The sequence below is a fragment of the Electrophorus electricus genome, chromosome 20 (assembly GCF_013358815.1).
Source record: "Electrophorus electricus isolate fEleEle1 chromosome 20, fEleEle1.pri, whole genome shotgun sequence".
NCBI classification, from domain to species: domain Eukaryota; kingdom Metazoa; phylum Chordata; class Actinopteri; order Gymnotiformes; family Gymnotidae; genus Electrophorus; species Electrophorus electricus.
Genome location: NC_049554.1, coordinates 12,480,004 through 12,503,274, shown reverse-complemented (window position 1 = coordinate 12,503,274; position 23,271 = coordinate 12,480,004). Strand labels below are relative to the sequence as shown.

Below are 23,271 nucleotides of genomic sequence, written 5' to 3'. Positions count from 1 at the left end.
TGGCTGGCCAGAGGGGGGGGGGGGAAGCTAAGGATTGGAGCAGAGAGGGTTACTACCCGCAGCAGAATCGGAATTCCTGGTGCGCCAGTCCTCCATTTGGCTGGCAGTTGTGACAACAATTCCCCAGCATTTACTGAGTTTGCGGGGTCAGATTGCTGCAGAGTGAGTCAGAGTGCCAGAGCGCGCGGGACGGAGACATCCCTGGCCCGCGCTGCGTAGGGCCTGGCGCCGTCTTCCGGCTCGGCGCCCGCGCCACAGTGCCACTCCACACACACAGCGCTACTCGTTACTGCGCGCTAATTAAAAGGGCTGTGTGACAGCAGCCAGACTGGCTTTGCCTACCAGGGCTCCGTGTGCTGGGAGGAGACGGCCCACTCTGCGTTTCACTGCTGTGCAGTAAACTGACTCCCCTGTTCTGGGTTTTTTTTTTTTTTTTTTTTTTTTCTTTCTTTCCTCTGCAGGTTTGATTTGGAGCTGCTAGGCTACATTTGACTGTGACCCGAGGGAGACCCCCCGCTCACGGCGCCAACCTCGGCCGATCTCCGTCCGCCGACACCGCCCGAGCCCTCCCCCATCCCTTCTTTCCTTCCCTCCCTCCCTCCCTCCCCCCCTCCCCTTGCCACCATGACCTCGGAGCTGGAGAGTAGCCTGACGTCCATGGACTGGCTGCCACAGCTGACCATGCGGGCTGCCATCCAGAAGGCAGACGCCCAGAACGCCCACGGGCCAGGCATGGCCAAGAAGAGCGCTCTGCTGGACCCCAACACCACACTGGATCAGGAGGAGGTGCAGCAGCACAAGGACGGGAAGCCGCCCTACAGCTACGCCAGCCTCATCACCTTCGCCATCAACAGCTCGCCAAAGAAGAAAATGACCCTGAGCGAGATCTATCAGTGGATCTGTGACAATTTCCCCTACTACCGGGAGGCAGGCAGTGGCTGGAAGGTAAGGGGGAACGCGTGCAAACGGCTCCGACTAAATTATTTGTCATTATTTGCTTTCTGCCCGTCAGACACATTTGCATGCGTGCTAGTGACATCCCCTCCACTTAAATGCAATCAGTGTACCAAATCAGCCCTGAATTCAAGCAGGAGGAGACAGCCAAGGTTAACGTGTGAAATTATTCTAATTTCTTATGCTGTCAAGTTGTTTTGCTGTGGATTATTTTGCAAATATAAAGGTAGAGAATGATTCACAAGCATCACTTTCATTTTGTGAAGAAAACGTGTTCTGATCTGGTTATAAGCATTAATATTTGACACAGTCTCTTGTGTCTTTCAAAAAAAAGGAGAAAATAGAGGCTGTTTTGCAGACAGAAATGTGAGCGTGGAAAGTGTTGATATTCAGAGAGGCAGACCTATCCGAACGAGCCGTAGACAAAAATCTCCCATTCACGGATTGTATTATTCATGCCAGATGCCTTGATACAAGTCCATTATGTGAGAGAGCCATTGCCATGTCATCATCTGAAGGAGCGTATGATATACAGAGATGAAGCCATGCTGATTGCCTTTTAAAGAGCGGAGATGGAAATTGATATTAGAATGAGCTTTCCAATCAGTTGACATTTATTGCCAATAGAATTGGCACCGCGGCTTTATTGCAGTCGAGACAAGACGTATGCGTTCATATCCGCGAGACACATGCAATGTGTGGGAGCGGGTTTCAACCCACTCCCCTTTTCTTCTTCTTTTTCCTGTGAAGCAGATGTTTACATTAGTCTATACAAGGCTGCACAAGCTTATAGAAGTTCAGAGATCACCAAGACACTGTTGCCATAATTTTTTATTTATTTGACGGTTTATTTTTAATTCCTCCCCCATTTGATAAACACCGAATCAAAACCTGAAATTAAATGCTTCTCACAGTGCCCCCTTGTCTTTTCCAATTATTTGAAAAGATTCTCATGTACCTTTACTCAAAATTGCTAAGGCTTTTGAAGCTGTGTTTTTTGGAAATGCTGCCGTATTGTAAAAGCTCATGAATCCAGACAGGTGATTTTGAGGTCATGGAGGTATTAACACTCTGCGATTCGTGCAGTGAATTTGTAACTCTGGCTTGTTTGGTTTCTCCTCGCTCACCCTCTTGCTGTGAGTGCGTGTTTGTGCGCTCTCACTTGCTAGTCCCTAGAAAATGCAGAAGTTAAATCTTCCCTCGTGCCTTAGTGCCTGTTGTGACAGACGTCTGTCCTCTTGCCCCTGGCCTGTATTGTGAACTGACACAACGAATGGATTTTGGCGTTTCTCGTTCGCTGAAAGCACAGTATCTGCAAGGCTTTAGCCCTGACTCACGCAAGCCTGTTTCACTGGCGTCAGATGTGACCTAGTGCTTCTAAGTGCCATTTCTATGAAATGCTACTTGTATACATGACTCTCATTTGGTGGACGCAATAACCCCCCCCCCCCCCCCCCCCCCCCCAAAAAAAAAAAAAATCGCAAAGTGTACCTGAGACATGTGAATAGCAGTCATGTTATGGAAGGAAAGTGCAAATACATTTTTGTCTGTTACCATAACATTTGATCAACCAAGTACTTACAGGGAGAAATCTATAGAAGTCAATTAATATTGCATCAGCTTGTCAATCTCATTCTGTGGGGACATGTCAGTTCCACTTGTGATACAAACCTTTCTGTATTGTGTACAGAGGGAACCACAAATGTCAACTGGGAGGGTGTTGGTTTGTTTTTGGGTTTTTGTGTGTGTGTGCGTGGTTCTGCGTGTAGAAGCAGCTGTGCTGTTTACCCAAAAGGTGGTTGAAATCAAAGGCAAAACCATACTGATTAACTCTGTCTGAAGGTGCGCACTTGTAGATGCATATGGTGAGGCAGACAGACCAGCTATGGTGTCTGCCTGTATAATGTGAAGGAGGAGAGCGTGGCTCAGACAGAGAGAGATAACAGTGCTCAACTGGTTAGGGCACATTCACAACACACTCTGCCTGTGGCTTTTGTGTGCGTGCGTTATTGCATTATAATTATTATACTTAATAAATAATATACTGGTGTGTATTAAAGTGATATAAGCAGAGAGGGTTTTTTTGTGGTTTTTTTTGTAATATGGAGGGCCTGAATGTCACCTGTGAAACCTAAATCTGTTCTGTCCTATAGTTTGTGTTTGTGTCTGTCGGCTACTGGCAGTACAGTATTGGTGCATTGGCACATACGTTGGTGCATGCAGTCGGGGTGAATGTAGGTCGAGATGCAGTCACCGCTCCGCTGTTCCCCTGGAGATGTCAGCAGCAGGAATTTACGACCCAGCGCACGCACATGTCTGTTCTCTATGATAATGCAAGCTGCACTGGAGAGATGAGACCGGGCTAATCCGGACGGCAGCTCACTCATTTAATCATCTCAATAGAACTCCATTAGCCAACGCTTTTAAGAAATATCAATACGTGCTGTCAATAAGAGAAGATAATTCATCAAGGTCAAAATGTATTCATGCAGTATTAGGGGAGTGGGGATATGCAGAAGCAATGTCCGGGAGCATTGCAATTAGCTCCTTCCAGAGCAGTTTGATGAATTTTAGAACCCACCGTGTTTCACAGGGATATGGACCATGCAGGGCTCTTTCTTTTTGTTTGTATGTGTGTGCATTTGTTTGTGTGTGTGTTCAAGAAGCTAGAACATCACATGCACAGAGCATTTTTTTCCATTGTTTTGTTCTAAAATCTATATGAAAAAAGGTATCTCAATTCTTTGTATGTTATTCAGTTCAATATCATATCACAGTGCCATACTTTTTATGGGGATTTTTTACTCTCCACTGTATATGTCTCTAAAATAGACCTCTTGTTTTGGAGACCTTGGTCATGTCCTGATGGTCCCAGCATGCTTGTGTGCCAGACCTTGTACTGGTGTCTTCCCGAACAAGGCTGCAAATGAGATTAATTTGGCCTCTCTCAGGTTGAGCAGCTCGCGGTTACCTGTCAGCTACACATCACATCGATGCTTAATGCTCCGGAGATGCAATATCGTCTGAGCTTGCAAGTGTGACACCAGCTAGGCCCGGCTTTAAGTGCTTCTGATGAGTTTTAAGTCGTCAAAGCCCACCTGACCCAGAGCGTTTTCATGGGCGTGTGTGTGTGTGTGTGTGTGTGTGTGTGTGTGTGTGTGTGTGTGTGTGTGGCTGTTCTCACAATCACAGGAGGCATTAGGTGTTAGAGGCATTAAGTGTGTGGATGTCAATTGGGAGGGTTGATTATCAGGGACCCTCCATGTAAAAGCTCTTGTTATCCTTTTGAGGGTTGAGCTCTGTGCTTACTAAACACATTCATAATGCTACTGCAGACAAAAATCTGATCAGGTTGCAATGGAAACGTTGAAGGGGTGTGTGTGGGTGGGTGTGTGTGTGTGTGTTGCCGATGAGGTCACCGATATGGGAGCTGCACAGTAAGGCCCTCAAACAGCTGTCGCCAGGCGCTCTGCACTTTAAGCCCCTCCTACAACAAATACCAACGATGCTTTGCAGTAATCGCTGGCCAGATTTTGGGTTATGGCCCCTCCACCCATGTGCCAGACCCAATCTTGGTCCGGCGGGTTTTTCCAACACAGATAGCAAATCCGAACTAGTGGCAGCAGTGCCGCCGGACTTCCCATCGCCTTCTCCTGTGAGCGCGGGAATGCTGCAGTCAATCTTGAGCGTTTCTCGACAGGTTAACAAATGCTTGAGAGATTTGTTCTGGGGGCTTCTTCACTCTAGATGATTGTTGCCACACCCCCAATCCCCCCTGCCATGTATCTGCACCTGTATGCAGCAAATAGGCAAAACAAAGAGAGCCATTCACTGTGAACGTGCACCGTCATCACCACAGCAGCAGTCGGTGAACTTTTAGGTCACTACAGATGCACGGTTATGCTGACCGAGCCCAAATCTGCAGTGGTTTAGAAGTGCAGCGCACCGCTCCGCTCCTGCAGAGCAAACCCAGCGTTTTGATCTCATTATGAAATGCAAATGGCCAGCAACCTAAACAGATCAAAGGTGGCCTCCACCGTTGGATAGCCAGCGCAGGAACGGCTGCCCGGGGCCCCCTTGCTATTTTTTTGATTAAGTGATTTTGGTGAGCCGCTTCTCCCTCTCCTCGGGGTGTTATTTACTTTGGAGATAGTGTTCCTGCACACGCGGGAGCAGAGCAACCGGCACGTCTGCCTCCCGTAGCCGTTATTCAAATGTGGCGGCGGTTCAGGTGTGCTCTCCGCGGTTCCATATCTCCCCATCCAAGCTTGAGTCGCCGTGCTCAGAGTCTGGAGATGTAAAATTGCTTCAGTCCTCGTCTCCCCGATTTCTCCATCTGCTCCTGCAGCCTGGATCATCATTACGCCGTTAAGCAAGCATTTAAATTTTAAACGCTCTGCTGATGTTGAATAATGTAGGAGGTGAGGTACAGTAAATGTTCAGAGAAAAATCTACCTGCTTCTGTCTATTTATTTATTTATTTAATTTTAATTTTTTGTTCCTCCCCCTGTTTAGCTTCTTAAAATACAGTCCCCAAGCAGAACATGAGAACCTGAAAATCTCACTGTGCATTTATTAGGCGCTGTGGTTTGTTGCCGTATTTTTAGCTCTGCAGCTTCTCCCTGCCTCCCTTCCAGATTGCTTTTAATTGTGGCAGCAGAAGTGGCTGTGTCGGTGGTGGGAGTGGTGGTGATTCATCCTGCAGCCAGTCGGTCTCCTGCAGCGAGACGGGCTCCAGTGTCAGGAAGCTCCTGCCTGGGCTCTCCACCCACCAGCCTCACCTTTCCCCCAGCCCACTCATGGCCCATCTCGCACTCGGAGCAGGTGGGCGGCGAGCGCAGGTAGGCCTGGCAGCCACGCCGGCTCTCTGCGGTCCGCCGAGCAAGGCGTTGACACGGGCGAGGAGAATTTAACCAGGCTGACGGGTGCGTATCCGCACCGTGTGCATTGCTCCACTGTTGCATTTGACTGGCTATGTAACTGTCATTGCTTATGACCTTTCTTCTCTGTCTGTCTTTCTCTGTATCTCCTTTCTTCCCTCTCTACTCGTCAAACTTGCTAAAGCATTACATAGAGCCTCCCTGCTACCTTCTTAAACTACTTCCTAGAGATGTATTTTATACACAGGTGGGGAGCATCAATCATTTGTCTTTCATTGATTGATCCAGCCTCGGTGTCAGGCCTGTTGTGTAGTCAGTGCTTCACACAAGGTGGTAAAACCCCTATTCTTTTGTATTTCATGGAATGCTAAAACATTGGCATTAACTTTTATAGTATTCTCAGTTAGGTAGTACCAGATGAGGTCTTGTAGGTCTCTGTACTAGAGGGATTGTTTTTGAAGTGCTAAGTATTTGAGGGTTCGTGTTGGGTGCGGGAGAGCATTTGCTTTTCAAGTTTTATATGCGTGTGCGTTGATGGCTCTGGAAAAGGAGGAAGGTACTGAAAATGTGTACGATTTTTCCAGTGGTATCGACATGTACGGAGCCGGAGACCATGAAGTGCAGTATGCCCTGACCTTGCGTTTGTCTTCCATCTGTCAGGTTGGAGGTGCTGTTAATACAGATAGCTAGGGGAGGTCACCCTTTTTGCATATTTAATATTATGAACTGGTAGTAATCTAAGGAACTTCAAAAACATCTCATAAAACCAGAAATACTATTGGTTTAGTCATAAATTGAGCAAGCACCACCCCACCCCACCCCCCCAATTGCAGAACCTAAACTCCAGAGGTAGTCAGGCTGGATCCCAGTCCTCCATTATGTTTTCATTGGTCTGAAACTCATTTCAGAGCAGTTGTTTCTGTCTCCCCCTCTCCTCATTATTATTATCCAAAGCTCAAGTTAATTTATGTGTTCTCTAGCTAACAATAAACTTAACGAACTAGATAATCCCTTCTGCAGACTCAGCAAAGTCTCAAGATATTTTGTCGTCATTTATTTCTGATATAGTCTCAGGAGACACTTAAGTAGAAACTGCTGCCTTGTAGCTGCTCTCACTGACCACTTCAATAGGCACAGTTGTCCTACGGGCGTGTTTTACACAAGTACAGACTGTACCCTGTCTGTTGACATGCACAATTTGTCAACCCTCCTTTATTCATGGATTGCACTGCATACCTCTTGGACTTAAAATGGGTTTAACAGAATGATGCATTCTGGAAAAACTGAACAGAAATAGGTACGTACTATGTGGGAACGTCCACTTATACTTACCTTTTTGAGAAATAATAGTTCTAAAAGTAATAGAGAAACAGATCAGACAGTCTCTTCCAGAGTCTCCGCAAGTCTGTCTCCTTGGAGACGAGTCACTGGTACCATCGGGAATCACTGAAGTAGAGTTTGGGCTAGCTCTCACAGGATTTATAGTAGCAACCAGACTAATTTTGTGTAAGTGGAAGAGCACATATACACCAGAGATTAGGCTTATGACAGAAACGACCTCAATGGAAATTAAGATATTTAATGTGAGCAATTCTCAAAGAAAATTTAACCAGACTTGGGATAACTTTCTTATTTATATTGGGGATATACATTAGAGGGGAATGAAAGTTGCCACGGCGACAGCGATGGTGCGGTGGGGTGTTTAGTGCTGCAGCTTTAGCTTGTGTTTTTGTTGTTTATTAGTTTGTTTGATAATTAAAAACATTTTCCTCCCTCATAAATTTTGTTTAGGGGTAAATGCTGGCAGGATTATATGCTCCTACAAGCAGGGGAACTACAAATGTTTCTTTTTGTGGTGTTATATTATCTCTAGATGGAAGTATTTTGAAATGGAAAACTAATAAAAAAAAAAAAATTTAAACCCCCCCCGGCCAAAAAAAACCCCCAAAACACACGCTTTAATTCTGTGTCTGACCACAGTAGCACTTTTAACACTGACATGATGGCATAGGTGTAGCTGTTCAGCAAGTTTTTCAGGCATAGCAGGACAGAGTGCTGCAGCAGTGCAGACATCTGCAACAGGCTGGCTAACACCGAGCTAGAGGATAGACAACAGAAACGGTACATTGATGTGTTGTGGTTGAACAGCCACAGAGTGCATAAGAGTATTTAATACAAAAAGGTCTGGTTAAAGATTTGAACAATAGAGTAAAGAAGACAGAGATTTGCACACTTGAAATCAGTCTTCCAAAGTGATCCTCTTAGTTATGGAATTAAAGGCCCAAGATGCTTCCAGACCTGAAGCCTGTGTGCTGTGTTCCAGGATTGTAGTCCCAGTTCTATCCATACCCCGATTTTAAAATGATATACTGTGGTGCACATGTAATATAGTACACATCGGGTTTTATTAGAGTTATATTATTCTACTTGTACATTTAATGTGAAGCAGTACTGTGGATGATGATGATGATGATGATGATGATTTTGGATCTGCTGCTGTTCACTGGAGGGTTAGGATTAGTGTTGGGCTTGGGGTTAGTATTAGGGTTGAGGTTGGTGGGGAGGCTGGTGAGTGTGCAGACACTTGGAGAAGGGTATAAAGACTAACAGAGCAGCATGTGGTTTTCGACAACCAGACACGTTTATCTTTCAGAAACTCGATATTCATATACTGTTAGCATCTCTCCTCCCTTTGTCCAGTTTTCCTTCAGCTTTCCTGTCCTCCAGAAAAACCTCTCTTGTTGATTAGGAAACAACTGGAAGATAAAGCAATCTGTTGTTGCCTGTCTTATAAATAAAGAATAATATTTAATAGTACAATTAAAAATGGTTCAGGCAAAAAAAACAAAACACCTTTAATTTTGTTCAAATCTGCATGACTGGTAAAACTAGCAGCCAAAGCATTTTAATCAGCTGTTGCATCAGAAACAGAATAAAAAGCACAATAATGTCCTATTAAACATGAAAAGAGCAACACTTCAGTTATGGCAAAAACTAGGTTCCAAGTTGTGGAGTGACCTAGGTCCAACATGTCGTCGTCCTCGTCCTCCTCCTCCTCCTCTGTGTCCAAGGATACAAGTCCATGCAGGTTCTGAATCCAGTTCATTCTAACCAAAATATTCTACATCGCTGTAGTATCTTTTGGTGCGAAAACAAGACCATTCAAATCAAGTATAACTAAATATAAAATAACTTGGAAAAGAATCAGTGTGTTTAAAATCTGTCTAAAGCTTTCTAAATGACAAGGCTAGGCTTGAAGACATTTGAAGGTCATCTCAAGTATTTGCCTGTTAATGAATGCATTGAACACTAGGTGTGGCCTGTTCTGCTGTGGTGGGCTTTTTATTTTTTATAAATATTATAAATACCTCAGGTCTTCCTGGTGGGTTGATGTCAGGCTGGGATGGTGCCATTCATGAGATACAGGGACGCGCTGCAGAACAGTCTCAGTGGTGGCAGCTGGCGCTTCACTTTAAGCTGTCTGCTGCTGTACTACTGTTGGGTATTGCACCATGTACCAGAATGAACGATATCTTGTTCCAATATATACATGGAGGAATCGATGGAAAGCCTAATTTGAGAGTGGGTGGGATCGGCAAACTTAAATGGTTAACCTCATGCTAACTACTGCAGTACAGATCTAAGGATGGAGGCCGGAACTGAGCCGACTCTACCTTCTGAAGTCCAGACCGAGGAAAACATAACAGAGAAGGAACTGGGGATATATGGACTGCTCTGGACTTCTGCGTCTGCATTGTGAATTATCTCATATTAACAGGGTGAAGACAAGCGGAGAAAGGGCACTACTCCACCAACAGACTTCAGAACTGAGCTGTGTGAAGTCGTCTTAAGAATTGAACTTACAAGTGTGTTCTATTTCATTTACATGGTCCGGGTAATTTTCACTCTTTAAAAAAAAAAAAAAATAAAAAGATTTGTTTTTGGTTCACCACACTTTCCTCCAACCACATTTTAGATTGCGTTGTATTTTCAAATTCTTGGGCAGTGGGGATGAATTGCATTAAAGTAAACATGTCAGGAGTTCTCCTCATTTGAGCAGCAAGCCTGTCTGTTCATTAACTGGGGTTGGGGAGGCCTGAGTGTGGCTGTTCTTTAGCCTCCAGAGAGAGCGCCACTGAGCCATGATGAATATCTGCATGCTATAAATAGGCGCTGGTCCTTGGAATCTGCCTTTAACTCTAACTCTAAATTGACCTCGTGAATGTGGCATGGCTAGACTGGGTGTTATAGTTGGCATTGGGTAGATAAAAAAAAAAAAAAGAAATAATAATATGTATATAATTTTCTAAATCATCAATATTCGGTTTTTAAAAACCTCTTTTTTTAATGAATTACATTTATTTAATTTTTTTTGTTGTTGTACTTTGATTTGTGTTTTTAGATTTAAAAACAAAAAATCCTTAAAGTCATCCTCTTACCTTTTAGTTCTGGTTTCCTCCTTCAGAGCTCTGCTCTTAATTTGTCACACCCACCATCTCCTGCTACCCTCTCTAAAGACACAACCCCCCACACCCCCCAAAAAAAGAAGAAAAAAGCTGAGAACAGGTTCAGTGGTAATTAGTGGATGTGGTTGGGTGGTTGGTGTTAGTACTGTGGACCGTGAGATTCTGGGTTGGACTAAGACTGACCACACCGGAGCCTTAAGGAACAGGAAAGCTTAGGCACACTCTCACTGCTCTTGTTTAATTGTTTCGACCGCTTCTCACTTTAGTGTTTTGACATAATATGCAAAAGGGAAAATTGTGATATATAGATTTATGCCCATTCAGTTCAGTAGCTGGTTCCGCCCCCTCCCCTCCATATTTGGGAAGTGAGATTGTTTTCTTTTTGTGCCAGAGAAATTTGCCAAGCAAGTCAGAACAGCCGCAGTGCGCAGTGGGTAGCAATGGGAACGCGCTTAATAGCTGGAATGTTTCATCAGTTTTTATGCCCCTCTGACATGGGTTTAGCAGGCAGGCGTAGCAGACAGAGTGGCACCGAGCATGCAGTGTCACTGAGGGTATGGCATTCTGCCCAGGGATTCCATACAGAGTTCCCACACCAGAAATGTCACCGATCTCCACCACGTGCTTTCTCTCTGGCTTTTTGGGTGACTAAGGCTATCTGCGTTGGTGGCAGGGGGTATAAGGATTTTGAAGCCTAATGACTTGGCGCTATGTTTCTTGGCCAGGTGTCTGCAGAGTGAAATGCCCTGTAGCTCACAGGCACCAAGGGGAAATTGCAAGGATTTTTAAAATGGACAGATCATGTAGAGAGCCTGCGCTTATTTATTTATTTTTTTTCTTTCTTTCTTCCCTCCTCCTTCCTCTGCTCAGCTGAAACCGGGCTTCACGTTTTTTTGGGGTCGTCTCCCATTCGTCTGAGGGCGTGCTCTAGGAAGGAAACTGGAGAGCAGAGGTCCAGTATCCTTAGAGGGGTCGGCGGACTCTGGGGGAGGGGGGCAGACAGGGCGGAGGCTGTGGGCCGGTAGCCAACTGCCGCCCCGTGATGGATGATGTGCTGGGCTGGCAGTGGTGCTCTGCCTCCCTGCACCTATCGACAGGCCTTTCCAGCATCACTCCAGCTAATCGCCACGCCGTCCGGCCGCAGATATGACACGTTAATTCCTCACTCGTGATTGCCCATTTGTCAATGTCAGCATCCTCAGCGTCGGTTTTTCTTCTGCTAATTTATCGAACAAAACATCCTATTAAAAAAAGAAGAAAAAAAGGAGGAGGGGGGGGTTGAATAAAGCACTGGAGAGAACGGATGGTAATAATATGCAGGAGTAGCCTACATAAGCAGAAATGCTTCCCTTGTCAAGGTGAAGTGGGCTGTCTTAAACATGCAGGATGGCGTGGGGCGGCTCAGCCAAGCTCTCTCTGCTGAAGCCGGACGGCTCTGGCTGCCAGGCCCTCGGCTGCCTTCCCCCTTATCAGGGCCAGCTGGCTCCAGGGCCACAGCCTTTCACCACCGGCTAATTGCCTCTGAATTAGACAATTAATGTGGCCTTGTAGAGGGCTGGCGTGTCTGTCTGGAGGGACGAAGGGGAGCAGAAGGTTGTCTAGCCTCTCCTCACCTCTGCAATGTATTATTTATGGGTCACTGTGCTTGACAGTTCTGCATTAACTTTCTTAATGGACTGTAGAGGGGGCTTGGACTCTGTTTTAAATCAGTAGTAACCCGAATACAAATTGCTAAGCTCGGTGTCCCCCACCTCCTTCAGTACCTCCCTTATTTATTTTTCACCTTTCTCTAGTTTTGTGTGGAGAGTGTTCGTTTAAGGCGGAGTCTGTGCTGTACAGGGCTCCCCCAGTGCTCCCCCTGCGGTCCTCCATGTGCCATAAATGGTGGTGGCACACGGGTGAGCAATGCTACCGAGTCACGACCAGCTCCCCCGCTACGTCCATCTCCGAGGTCTGCGGCCCAGCCTATTGCTTGGTGGCCAGCCATGTGCTAAACGCTCGAAGCACGATCACTGCGGCTGTGGGCACGCAGCACTTTCAGACAGGCGCGCTGTTGTATTTACAAGCCGACCGTGCTGAGCTGTGCTGTCTGCAGAGCTGGCCTAACAGACTGGAGTGTGCAACTGCAGTACACTTTTCTGGAGATTGGACTGCAATGCGTGCATGGAAGCTGGATTGTCACCTCTGCACCCATCATTAGCTTCATTGGCTGCACTAGTGGCTATTGACTGGATGGCATTTTAAGCACCTGTAAGATTAATGGAAGCCCTCACAGCTGCTGGTACGGGGGCACCTGTGCCAGCCGTGTTGAGCGGCCTCTTCTCCATGTGCTTCAGATGCCACTCGTGCACAGTAGCTGGTCCAAACTCTGTGTGCTGGTGACCCTCTGAATTTGGGTCTTCTCTCTGATTGGTAGCTGTTAAATGTGCCAGTTCAAGAGTAACTGGTCTTTTTTTGGAGTGTGTGTGTGTGTGTGTGTGCGTGCGCGCGCGCACTTCTGTTGTAATGGCTTTTGTCTTGATGTTGGCCTTAAACCAGCTCCCTTAGTGATATTTGTCAAATATCTCCCAATCCTCCAAAAAAAAAAAAAAAACCTGACAATCAATGTGATAACCATTTATCAAGCATAGAGAAGCTCAGCATGGCTGCATCTCTTCAACTGCTGCCCCTGGAGATCTACTGTTCTGCTCCAACCCTCATCAAATACACCTGATTATACTAATCAGTTCCTTTTCAAACCCCTGATTGGCTGGATTGGTGTTGGATATAGGCCTAAGCTGATCTCTGCAGGAAGGCAGCTCTCCAGGAGCAGGGTTGGTGACCGTTGTTCTGCGGTCTGTGAACTGATATCTGCAGCAAGGCAGCTCTCCAGGAGCAGTGTTGGTTACCGCTGTTCTGGGGTCTGTGAACTGATATCTGCAGGAAGGCAGCTCTCCAGGAGCAGGGTTGGTTACCGCTGTTCTGGGGTCTGTGAACTGATATCTGCAGGAAGGCAGCTCTCCAGAAGCAGGGTTGGTTACCGCTGTTCTGGGGTCTGTGAACTGATATCTGCAGGTAAGCAGCACTTCAGAAGCAGGGTTGGTGACCGCTGTTCTGGGGTCTGTGAGCTGTCTCCCTGTTGCAAGTGTGTTTGGTATAGCCCGACCAATTAAAATGCACACTGCTGTGTCTTTGCGCTGCTCACTAGCACATAATTAGCCTATTTATGACATGAATCGGTAAATGCAGAGACCTTGTTTGTGCATTTTATTTGTTTGATGTGGCTTTCATGTTATCAGGAGTAACCAACTGCCATTTCAACTGTAATTGTCACATTTTAAGCAGTTCATTTTATTATTAAATCTTATTTGTCTTACACCAGCGTCAGTAGAATGCATTTTGATTTCATATATGTAGACTTAATTGAGGTCTACAAAGCACTGTGAGTTGGTTAATTGTATGCCAGTGCTAGAACCGAAGGTGACTTGGATTGAAGGTGACTATTTTCAATATATTATTGTCTTTCCTGCATTTATGAGCTGCTTGCTGAACCCAGGTGAGTGTGGTGTTGCTCATTTTCAACGCTGGTCTCAGGTTTGAAACGTTGCCCATGAGCATGAGGGTATTAAGCCGAGAAATCCTTCTGCTGGCTGAGGTCTTGAAGCCTCGGGCTTGAGGGCTAATGTTTCAGTTCTTGGTCTTGGCGTTGCATTGACGCACAGATCAATTTCACTGTTTTCACTCGTACTGTGCAAATCAAAAGAAGGAAGTCTTGGGCACGGCTGCTGTAATTTGGTAACTTTTATAACGTAGAGATGAGCTTTTAAGAGTGAGGGATGTGAATCTCTAGGTCTTCCCTTCCAACGATGGTGTTTGATGAGACATGGGGGTGGGGACGTGTGCATGCTGTCTTCTGCGTAATGGATTGAAAGATTGTGCAATTCAGGTTCTCGGTTTTAACTTGCAGTCCTTTTTTCCTTGCTTGCTTGCTTGTTTTTCTTCTTTCCACCAGCCAACATCCAGGCCCAGGGAGCAGTGTTTTGGTTTTGTTTTTTTTTCCCCCTCCTTCCCTTCATCCTCCTTGTGGGTGTTGAGCTGGTGTAAGTTTATCAGGCACAGCAGTGTTGCTGAGCATTTCTACATGTGTCGGTGCCATTGCTGGGTTGAGGGTGGTCTGGCACTCAAAAATATCCAGCCAGCAATGGTCCCTAGAAGGGGCCAGAGGGGAGCTAGCGCAAATCGACAACAGATGGGCTGTAGATTCCAACTGTACACCTACAGTGTATGTGTTTGCATGCGCGCACGCACGCATGCATCTAGGTGTGTGTGTGTGTGTGATTCCTTCCTGTCAGACTGCAGTCAGAGGCAGTGCTGAGGATGGCCCGGCGGAGCTGTTGTCAGTGATTGTTTTAGACTCCTCCTCCTCCGAGCTGTCTGATTATTAAGAGGAGGGACTGATGCATGGCTCTCATCAGATCGCTCATTTGGAGCTGAGGGCCTGCGAGAAGGCTTTTAGGCAGGGTGAACAAGGGAGAGACGCCTAGCCTCCAGCCCTTACTCAGCTCTTGCAGCCTGGCGCACTGTTGTACGCGGCGTTCCACTGTCTGATATCCCTGACCTGATGTGGCTAGTTCGGAGTACACGAAGAGGGGTTTTTTGTTCCCCCCCCCCCCCCCTTCTTTCTTCAATGGTGCCAGTGATGTTCTTAAGGCATGTGTGTGTGGTTTTTTTACATTTCTTTTTCTTTCTTTAAAAAAAAAAAAAATCAAGTTGGATGTTGCAATTATTGTGCTTGCTAGACTGTTTGGGACAGAAAGCTGTTCTACATGGGCATGATTTGGTTTAGAGTCGTCCCTTGGTTACAACCACAATCCGTTTAATGAAGATGCGTCCCACTGCACCGTTGCCTTTCTGTAAAGATATGGGCTCTAGGCTATAGCACAGCACTTTAATACAGTGTGTTCAGCTTGAAGTTGTCTAGACTTTGTTTTTTCTTATTGGCTTTTACTGTGATGGTCAAATACAAGTGTGACTCAAATAGAAGAGGATCATGGTGTTTCCGCTTTCTGAGGCTACACTCATTTCGGTTCTAGATTAGTCCAGTTATGTGGTTACCTCTCTTCTGTTACTGTGCCATTTTACCCAACATTGAGTCCCTTCTGTCATGGGTTTTTTTTTTCTTGGTTTGTTGTTTTTCTCCTCAGATGTCATTAGTAGGTGAGTGCCGAGGACAAAATCTAACTGAAACAATCCATGTCTGGACTGTACAGACCATAAAGGTGTGTTTTTTAAGTGAAAAATATTGAGCTAGCCTGTTCAGAGCCTCTTATCTCCCCTGGGGCCTACACGCGTTCGTTGGCGGGGGGGGCATTTTCAGCTCGCACTATAGGACAAATGAGGAAGAGGAGTGCAGTGGAGGTTTTTGATTAAAAAACGCTTTAAACTAGTGTCCTGCATCTTTTATAATCCTGTTCCCTGTCATTCCCCATTATACAGAGCACATTTCTTCCCTTGGGCCCTTTAAAAACCCTCAGGTGAATGCTTGTGGCGTGTGAAAGGGAGCTCTCTAAATGCAGGGCCAGACTAAATGCCGCAGCCTTGAATGCATCCTGAAAATTATACAGAAGGTTTTGAAAACTGCAGAGTGAGTTAGCAGTATAAAACGACGCAGGTCTGAGGTTATCCATAGCGCGGTAAGCACCCTTGGTGTGGAATGTGTTCTCTAGATGAAACTGAATGAATTGCCCAACCTGTTTTGTATTGCTCAGACCCCCCCCCCCCTCCCTCCCTGTAACTCATTTGAATTTTAGTGGTTTCCATTAAGAACTTTTCGCATTTTGCCAGTAAAGGACATGGAAGGTGTGTGTGTGTGTGTGTGTGCGTGTGCGTGTGCGTGTGTGTGTGTGTGTGTGTGTGTGCGTATGCGCCATACTAAAGGTTTCCAAATTTAGTCTTTGGTATTTTGACAGTAAAAACAGTGGAGCATTGTTGAAAATTTCAACAACATGACAAATAATGTTGTACTCAAATACTCGAGTTTCTCCAAGGGCAGAGTTGATTTAAAGGCACTGAAAGTGTTAGCAGTTGAACTACTCTCTATTGCACTTTTATTGAAGTGTGTTAACGCTCTCATGCACACTCCCTCCCAACGCCCCTCCCTTTTACATACCACTGTCTCCCTCTGCCTTTCTCTTTCCCTCTTACACCTTTTTAAAGTCCTTAATATCCTCGTACTTTTTTTTGATGAAAAATGTTGGGGGGGTATTGTTTGGACGGGTGTTTTGTTGTTTTTTTAAGCCTGTGCTTTTATCAAGTCAAACGCTCAACCAAGTGGGATGCGGAGGAAGATGGATGGGAGTGGTGATGGAGCTGCGCTGGACACTGTTGACTAGGAATCTCACTCTGCTTCATCACTTAAATGACAAACCAAATGAAGGTTACGTTGTATGTAAAACGAGGCAGGGCTAGGGTTGGTGTAGCCCTATGCAGCCATTGCTTACTATGTCAGGCCTTTGGAAGAGGCGGTGGGGGTGTAGGTGGGACTGTGCAAAGTATAAACATTACTACTATGTACAATGGATGTCATCCCCTTCTTAATTCTGTATTCAGCACAATTTTCTAAGCCTCACTTCCGTTATGTTGTACGTTATTAGCGGCCTAAATTAAACATGTATGAACATAGTTACATGAAAAATGGGTTTAATTTAAACACTAAATTAGTCTGTTCCCTAAAGTGTCATCTCATTTTATAGGGCATTCTTGACTGTTTAATTACTGCAGTATTCCAGTTAATGTAACTAGAACCCTGTGATACTGTGGTGTTGCATCATAGCCAAACTGACCACCCTCAACATATCCTCTATCTCACTGTGGGGTGTGAGCGTACTTTACAGCGCTTATAGTTTTCACACTGGCATGCGTCGGGTTGCAGAAAGAAACATCTTTACGAGTGTGTAAACCCCAGAGAAGTAAAGCTTTCTTAAGAAGACGAAACTCACTGCTGTAGTTGTCTCTGGTTTCCAGTTGTGGGATCTTTTGTCAGGCATAGTTGGCTGTAGTGCAGTTTCTCTGAGCTCTTGTGCAGTCACTGAGTGCAAGGTTTTGGGTTTACTCTGTATTTGCGGTACACACAGACCAGCGAGAGGGCAGTGCCGTTACGTTGGGAGGGTGGGGGGTCAAATCTCTCGGAGCCTAGCACATTCTGATTGGCACTTCTCTCCTGCTGGGTCTACGGGGGGTTGCTACACTCCCTTATCATCTCCACTTTCTCTCAGTCAATCACGGACTGCTCATCTGTGAGGCCAGTGGTGATGGGTTCTCCATGCTCTGTAAGTGGATTATCCCACTGCTACAGCCGGTCACCAGCACAGCACCTTCGCTTCCAGGAAGTGTCTGTTAAACACGGCTTCGGAGGCACTGCTGTCGGCTTCTCCACCCCTGTCCGCAAGGCGCACGCAGCTCTTCTCGCTAATGGTGAACAGAAGTGCCCTGCCCCTCCCCAAAAACATCCCTTTGCCACTGACAGGAAAATGCCAAGCCCTGCATTTTCCCACACCCATTATAAACAGACCCTGCCAACGTGCTAAATTCCCTAACTCGCACCCAGAAGCTTGTGTCTCGTGTTTGCAGCAAGCATGGAAGAACCCCATCTAGTTTCAGAAAATTGAAAAGCATGTGAAGGCTCATTTGTCTTCGTGTGGGATAAGACAAAGCGCTGTCTCGTTTGCCTGAGCAGGAAAAAAAAAAAAAGGTTTTCCTCTGTGTGAGGTGGCATTGGTGGAAGGGTCAGGAATTGCACAGAGAGGAATGCAGTGTGTTTCAGCCTGTGTTTGGGGTGACCCCTGACCCCACACGGGGCAGAAATACACCCCATCAACACCCCCCCTCTTTTCTCGTGTGTGTCTGTTGGGTTTTTTGATGCCCTGGCATGGCCTTCTTGGATGAAATACACTGTTAAAGGTTTCTGTGTATTACAGCCTTTGTGCTCTGCTTTCTGTATTTATTATTTATGTTTTTGCACACTTGGAAAATAACCACATTTAGATGTTTTTGTGGATAGGGGTTCTGAAGGGACAAGTGTAGGAATTGGTCCTTCCTTGATCAGGAACTTGTCCTTTCCCAGAGGACTTCATCCAGCAGTGTCTCAGTTAATCCAAGCCATATCAACGTTTTAAAAGGCCAAAAACCTTACTAGACTGTAACTGGTGTAGAAGCTTGTGCTGATGAAGTCACTAAATGTCCAAAGCACGACTCATGTACATTTTCCCCATTCACAGGAGGAAGCAGAGACGTCCATGCTTGGACATTGAGTACTTTCCACGATCAATGCCGTGTTATTAAAGAACTGTAAAGAACTCTTCTGAGCACACAGACAAGCCTTAACAACACCTCCCTCACGCAAGAGCAGACGTCTCGTTAATGTTCTGCCCCGTGTTCAAAGACACGCCAGCATGCATGTCTGTTGTACTCGGCCCTTGTTCAGTTTGCCGCTACTCTTTCCTTGACTCGGTGTTCGTTTGAGAAGACCTGGTTTTTAATTTTATTTAGCTGGCTAAGCGTTTGTTGTGAGCAAGTTATGGCTTCCTTATTCCAACAATGCTTCTCTAGCTCTGCTCCGTCCAACTCGAGCAGCAGGCTCTGTTTGGCATGCGGACAGGGCTGGCCGCTTTTTTAACAGCACTGTAAAGATATTTGCTTCTGTTTGCGTAGTCTGACCTGATGCCTTTAGCTCAGCTAAGAATGCCATTTAACTGTCTGTTTCTGTCCATCACTGTAATAAGGCATAAGGTTCATTTACAAAATAATCGATTTCTGAAATTAATTTCTAAGCGATGATCTGTTAATACCAATGCTCAGAGCCTTTGCCTGGACACGTGTACCTTGAGCAGCCCTTCCCCATAATCTCTTGCTGATGAGTTTCTTCATGACCCAGTGTTGTGGTGGAGATGTCAGGGCTGGATCTGGAGGTTGCGTGGGGGCACAGTGTGGAGCTGATTGTGAATGCAGTGCCGCCTCCACACCAAGCACCTGACACCCGAGGAAGTTTGCCGGAGCCCCTGAGCCGGAGTCCCTAAGCAGAGCACAGTGGGGCTGTGGAGAGAAGGCGGCCATCAACACCCTCTTTCCACGGGCTCAGGCGGCCCAGGAGTTCAGCTCACTGCTGTGGATCACAACCTAGAGCACTGGGGCTGGGTCCTCCACACAGCACTCTGCTACTAATCCTGTCCCGCGTGGTCGGGGGCTGCAGCAGACCTCATGCGCCCTCGCCTGCTCCGCCTCCTTCCTTTCATCCATCGCTCCAGCACCCCCACACCACCTTTTGAGCTCCATCAGTCACACGCGTGTGTGCTGTACGGTACAGAATGATGTATTCGACAGGGCGAGCTGCTTGCAGTTTTTATTTGACAGCTCTGAGATATATTTCCATTCAGTCTTGACACAGCAAAGACAACCCCCCCCCCCCTCGTTTTTAAGCCTTTAGCTTTACTTGTACAATTCGTTGACCTTGCAGACGATGTGAAGTAGCTGTCACTGAGAGGGTCTACAGCCGTAGCGGCGTTAATACTTCACCACACTCACAGCAGACGGGGCTTTTCCCTCACGCATGGGTGACCTTCAGGTACTGCTGTCAAACAGGTGGAAGTATGCAAGTGCACACGTCACCAGGCACCAAGCAATGCAGACTGTTGGTAGCTCATTAAAAAATAAAGTTAAGTGATGCTCCACACTGCGGTCAGAACCCATCAATGATTTAGGCAGAGAGCAAGGTGATGAAAAAATATGTTGTGTTCATGTGTGTCTGTGTGTGTGTGTGTGTCTGTCTGCATGCGCATCAGGCTGTCTGTCTGTCTGCGCGTCTCTCTCTCTGTGTGTGTGTGTGTGTGTGTGTGTGTGTGTGTGTGTGTGTGTGTGTGTGTGTGTGTGTGTGTGTGTGTGTGTGTGTGTGTGTGTGTGCGCGCGCGCACGCATTTAGGACTTAAAGCGTTACACATGCTGCTCAGACAGGCGGTTAGCTTGTCACATGCCCAGGCTGCTGGCTCGTTTCTGTGCAGCTAACGGACTCTGTGCATCAAACAGTGTCATTTATGGCACACTTGGCTTTACATTTTCTTTTTTTATTGTTTGTTAACATGCCTCCTTGTGTGAATTGGACGAATTCTTTCTCTGCATCCCTTGTGTGTTTGAGTTGGGCTAAAGCCGCGCTGTTCTGTAGTGTGATTTTATTTATTTTCTTTTTATTAATTTGTGTGCGCATTAGTGCAAGCGTCTTCTCTACCTTAAAACTGCAGGAAGTCTCCTTCCTATAGCTGGGTGCTGATATAATAAATATCAAACTCCTGAGGAGAACTCATCTGTGTGAGTTGTTGAGTCCTGTATTTCATCCCTAAAGATTTGACCTTTTCTTGCATTGCTGCATATGGCATGTTTCAGGAACTAGATGTATTTTGAACTTTGAAAGTTCATTTATTTGTGTTTAAAGCACTGAATGGTCTAGCCCCCTCTTATGTTGTCAATCTGCTCACACCCTTGACCTCTCAGCAATCTCTGAGATGGTCCTCGCAGAATTTGCTGGCTGTTTCTAGGGCTCATCTGAAACTTGAAGGTGATTGTGCTTTTGCGGTTTGGATCAGTTTATGTATAGTTTGATATGTTGTCTATTGAATCAGACTATGGATCAGTCTGCAGTCCAGTATTTGCCAAGCCCCTTCAGTTTTCATATCAGCTCTAAAAACCTGTTAGACAAACTTGCATATGAATTGTCAGAGACTGTGGTATTATGTGTTTACTCATTACTCATTTTATCATCTTGTGTCTTGAGATTTGATTTTAACTTGTTTTTATGGGGTTTTCGCATGTGTAGTTATTACAGTGGGTCTATGTACAGCACTTTTTTTTAATGCAAGTTGTTTAAAGGGTGCTTTATAAGTAACTCTTACTTACTTACTTTTTATTTATGCCATTTGTTTTCTCTTTAGTTTTAGGCCTGTTGAATGAAAGTTTGCTCATTTGTACAGTTCTGTAGATAAGCTCCACCCTACTCCTCTAGTATGAAGATTCCATAGCATTTTAGTGCACCCAAGTGTCTGTATGGTTTTGGGGGCAGGCCTGTGTGTTTCTTGAGCCGGGGTTCATGGCTGGTCTAAGGCTAGGTCTCCGGGAGACAGAATGGTGTGGCCTGATCTCTGCTTGAGACGCTTTCCTGCTGATTCATGGCCACAAGAGTGATGAACTGCCGGTGGGTCGTTAAGGAATCACATTAGAAAGAGTTAAAGACTGATTTGCATAATTCATCATGTCCTCTGTAGACCTATGATGATGGTGATGATTGTTTAAGTACCATGTGATGGTGGTACTGGGCTGTAGGGTTTTCCCATAAAAAAAGATGCTTTATATCTGCGGTGAGCTTTTTGTTTGTTTTTCTTTGGGGAGGTGTTTTTATTTTGGTGTTTATAAGAGATTTCAAAGATTTTTTTGCATTTATTTTTAGCCCCAGTGATACTCAAAGTTGACAGGTCAGGACTTTTTCACCCTCCTTACTTCATGCAGGTCTTCTAGAATTTTGCTGCTTTTGAGTCTCTCTCTTAGTGGCTTCTTCTGAGGAGGCATGAAGTTAAATCTCTAATATAGTTTTGAACCCGAGGTGGATGTCGCACCAGTGAAAAGATGCAGTCTTAGTGTATAATTCAGCTTCATTCCTTTTCTGTTCTGTTGTGAATCTGAACTGTCAGGACTGCACTGCTGTCTGGTAGGCAAGGACAGACTACTGGGAGATGAGTCCTGAAGGAATGCCGTTTTGTGCTTACCATCACTCTCGTAGACTGGACTCTCATTAACCTATTAAACTTTTTCCTCCATCCCTCTCTCTGTCTCTCTCCTCCCACAGAACTCAATACGGCACAATCTGTCACTGAACAAGTGTTTTCTCAAAGTGCCTCGCTCCAAAGATGACCCAGGAAAGGTAAGCTGTCCTCTACTTCATTAGAACGGGGGGGGGGGGGGGTTGTTTTTTTTAAATCCTTCTTTTGTCCATCTTTTCTTTTTCTTTTTATGGTCTCCTGCTTGCACTTTTTAGTGCAGTTTTATTTTTAATATCAACTTACTGTGTTTTACAAAAAGTCCAAATGATGCAGTACATTCATATCATTGCACATTTCTCTAGTGAGTGCAGACCGCGGATTCAGGTGTTTAAGAAATGCCTGTGTTCTTTTGGGGATGGAGCACAGACAGGGAGAGAGTGAGAGTTGCTTGCTTGCAGTAATGTTCTGAAAGTGCTCCCTAGAGCTGTGTGAGGGTGTGGCGGAGCCTTCTGCGCAGGGCACGGCAGCCTGTCTAGGCTGTAACACGCCTCTGGAGCCCTTGCACAGACCAGCGCTCCCCTGTGTAGAAGAATCCAACCTCTCTCTTTTGAAGAGCAGGACTAGGTGTGTGGGGTTTTTTTTTGGTTTTTTTTTGTGTGGTTTTTTTTTTTTCTCTCTCTTCTTCTTCTTCCCTCCCTACAAGTGGGAGTAGATTTTGGCAGACGAGGTTCTGTAATGTACTTTGTAAGGGATTTCACCAGCTAATCCGTCAGGCGTATGGTATAAGTGTAATTTCCCTGAATTACAGCAGATAGCAGAATAAAAACATCATAACCCAGGCCCACCCATCAGAATTACTTTTTTAATTTTAAGATTAAAATTAAAATTAAACTGGTTGAAACACAACTAGTGTAACTGTTTAAAGAGCGGGCTAGCATAAGTGTGTGTGTGTGTGTGTGTGTGTGTGTGTGTGTGTGTGTGTGTATATGTGTGTGTGTGTATATGTGTGTGTGTGTATATGTGTGTGTGTGTATATGTGTGTGTGTGTGTATATATATATGTATATGTAAAAAATATAGGCCTTATCCTCATATCCTAAAAGGTGATTTCTGTTTACCATTTTTTTTTAAATTACATTCTTCTTAGGTTAATTTGAGCAGAATCACACATTACTTTTCAGGCTTATAAAAAATT

General features: G+C 45.5%; 1 protein-coding gene across 1 annotated transcript in view; it reads left to right on the top strand.

The window, feature by feature from the left end:
• Positions 1-624: 624 nt before the first annotated feature.
• Positions 625-23,271, top strand: part of foxj3 (forkhead box J3) — a 42,688-nt gene continuing 20,041 nt past the window's right edge. Inside the window, exons 1-2 of the mRNA XM_035520299.1 lie at positions 625-945; positions 22,164-22,238. Of these exons, the coding sequence (XP_035376192.1) occupies positions 625-945; positions 22,164-22,238 (396 nt within the window). The remainder of the gene's footprint in view (positions 946-22,163; positions 22,239-23,271) is intronic.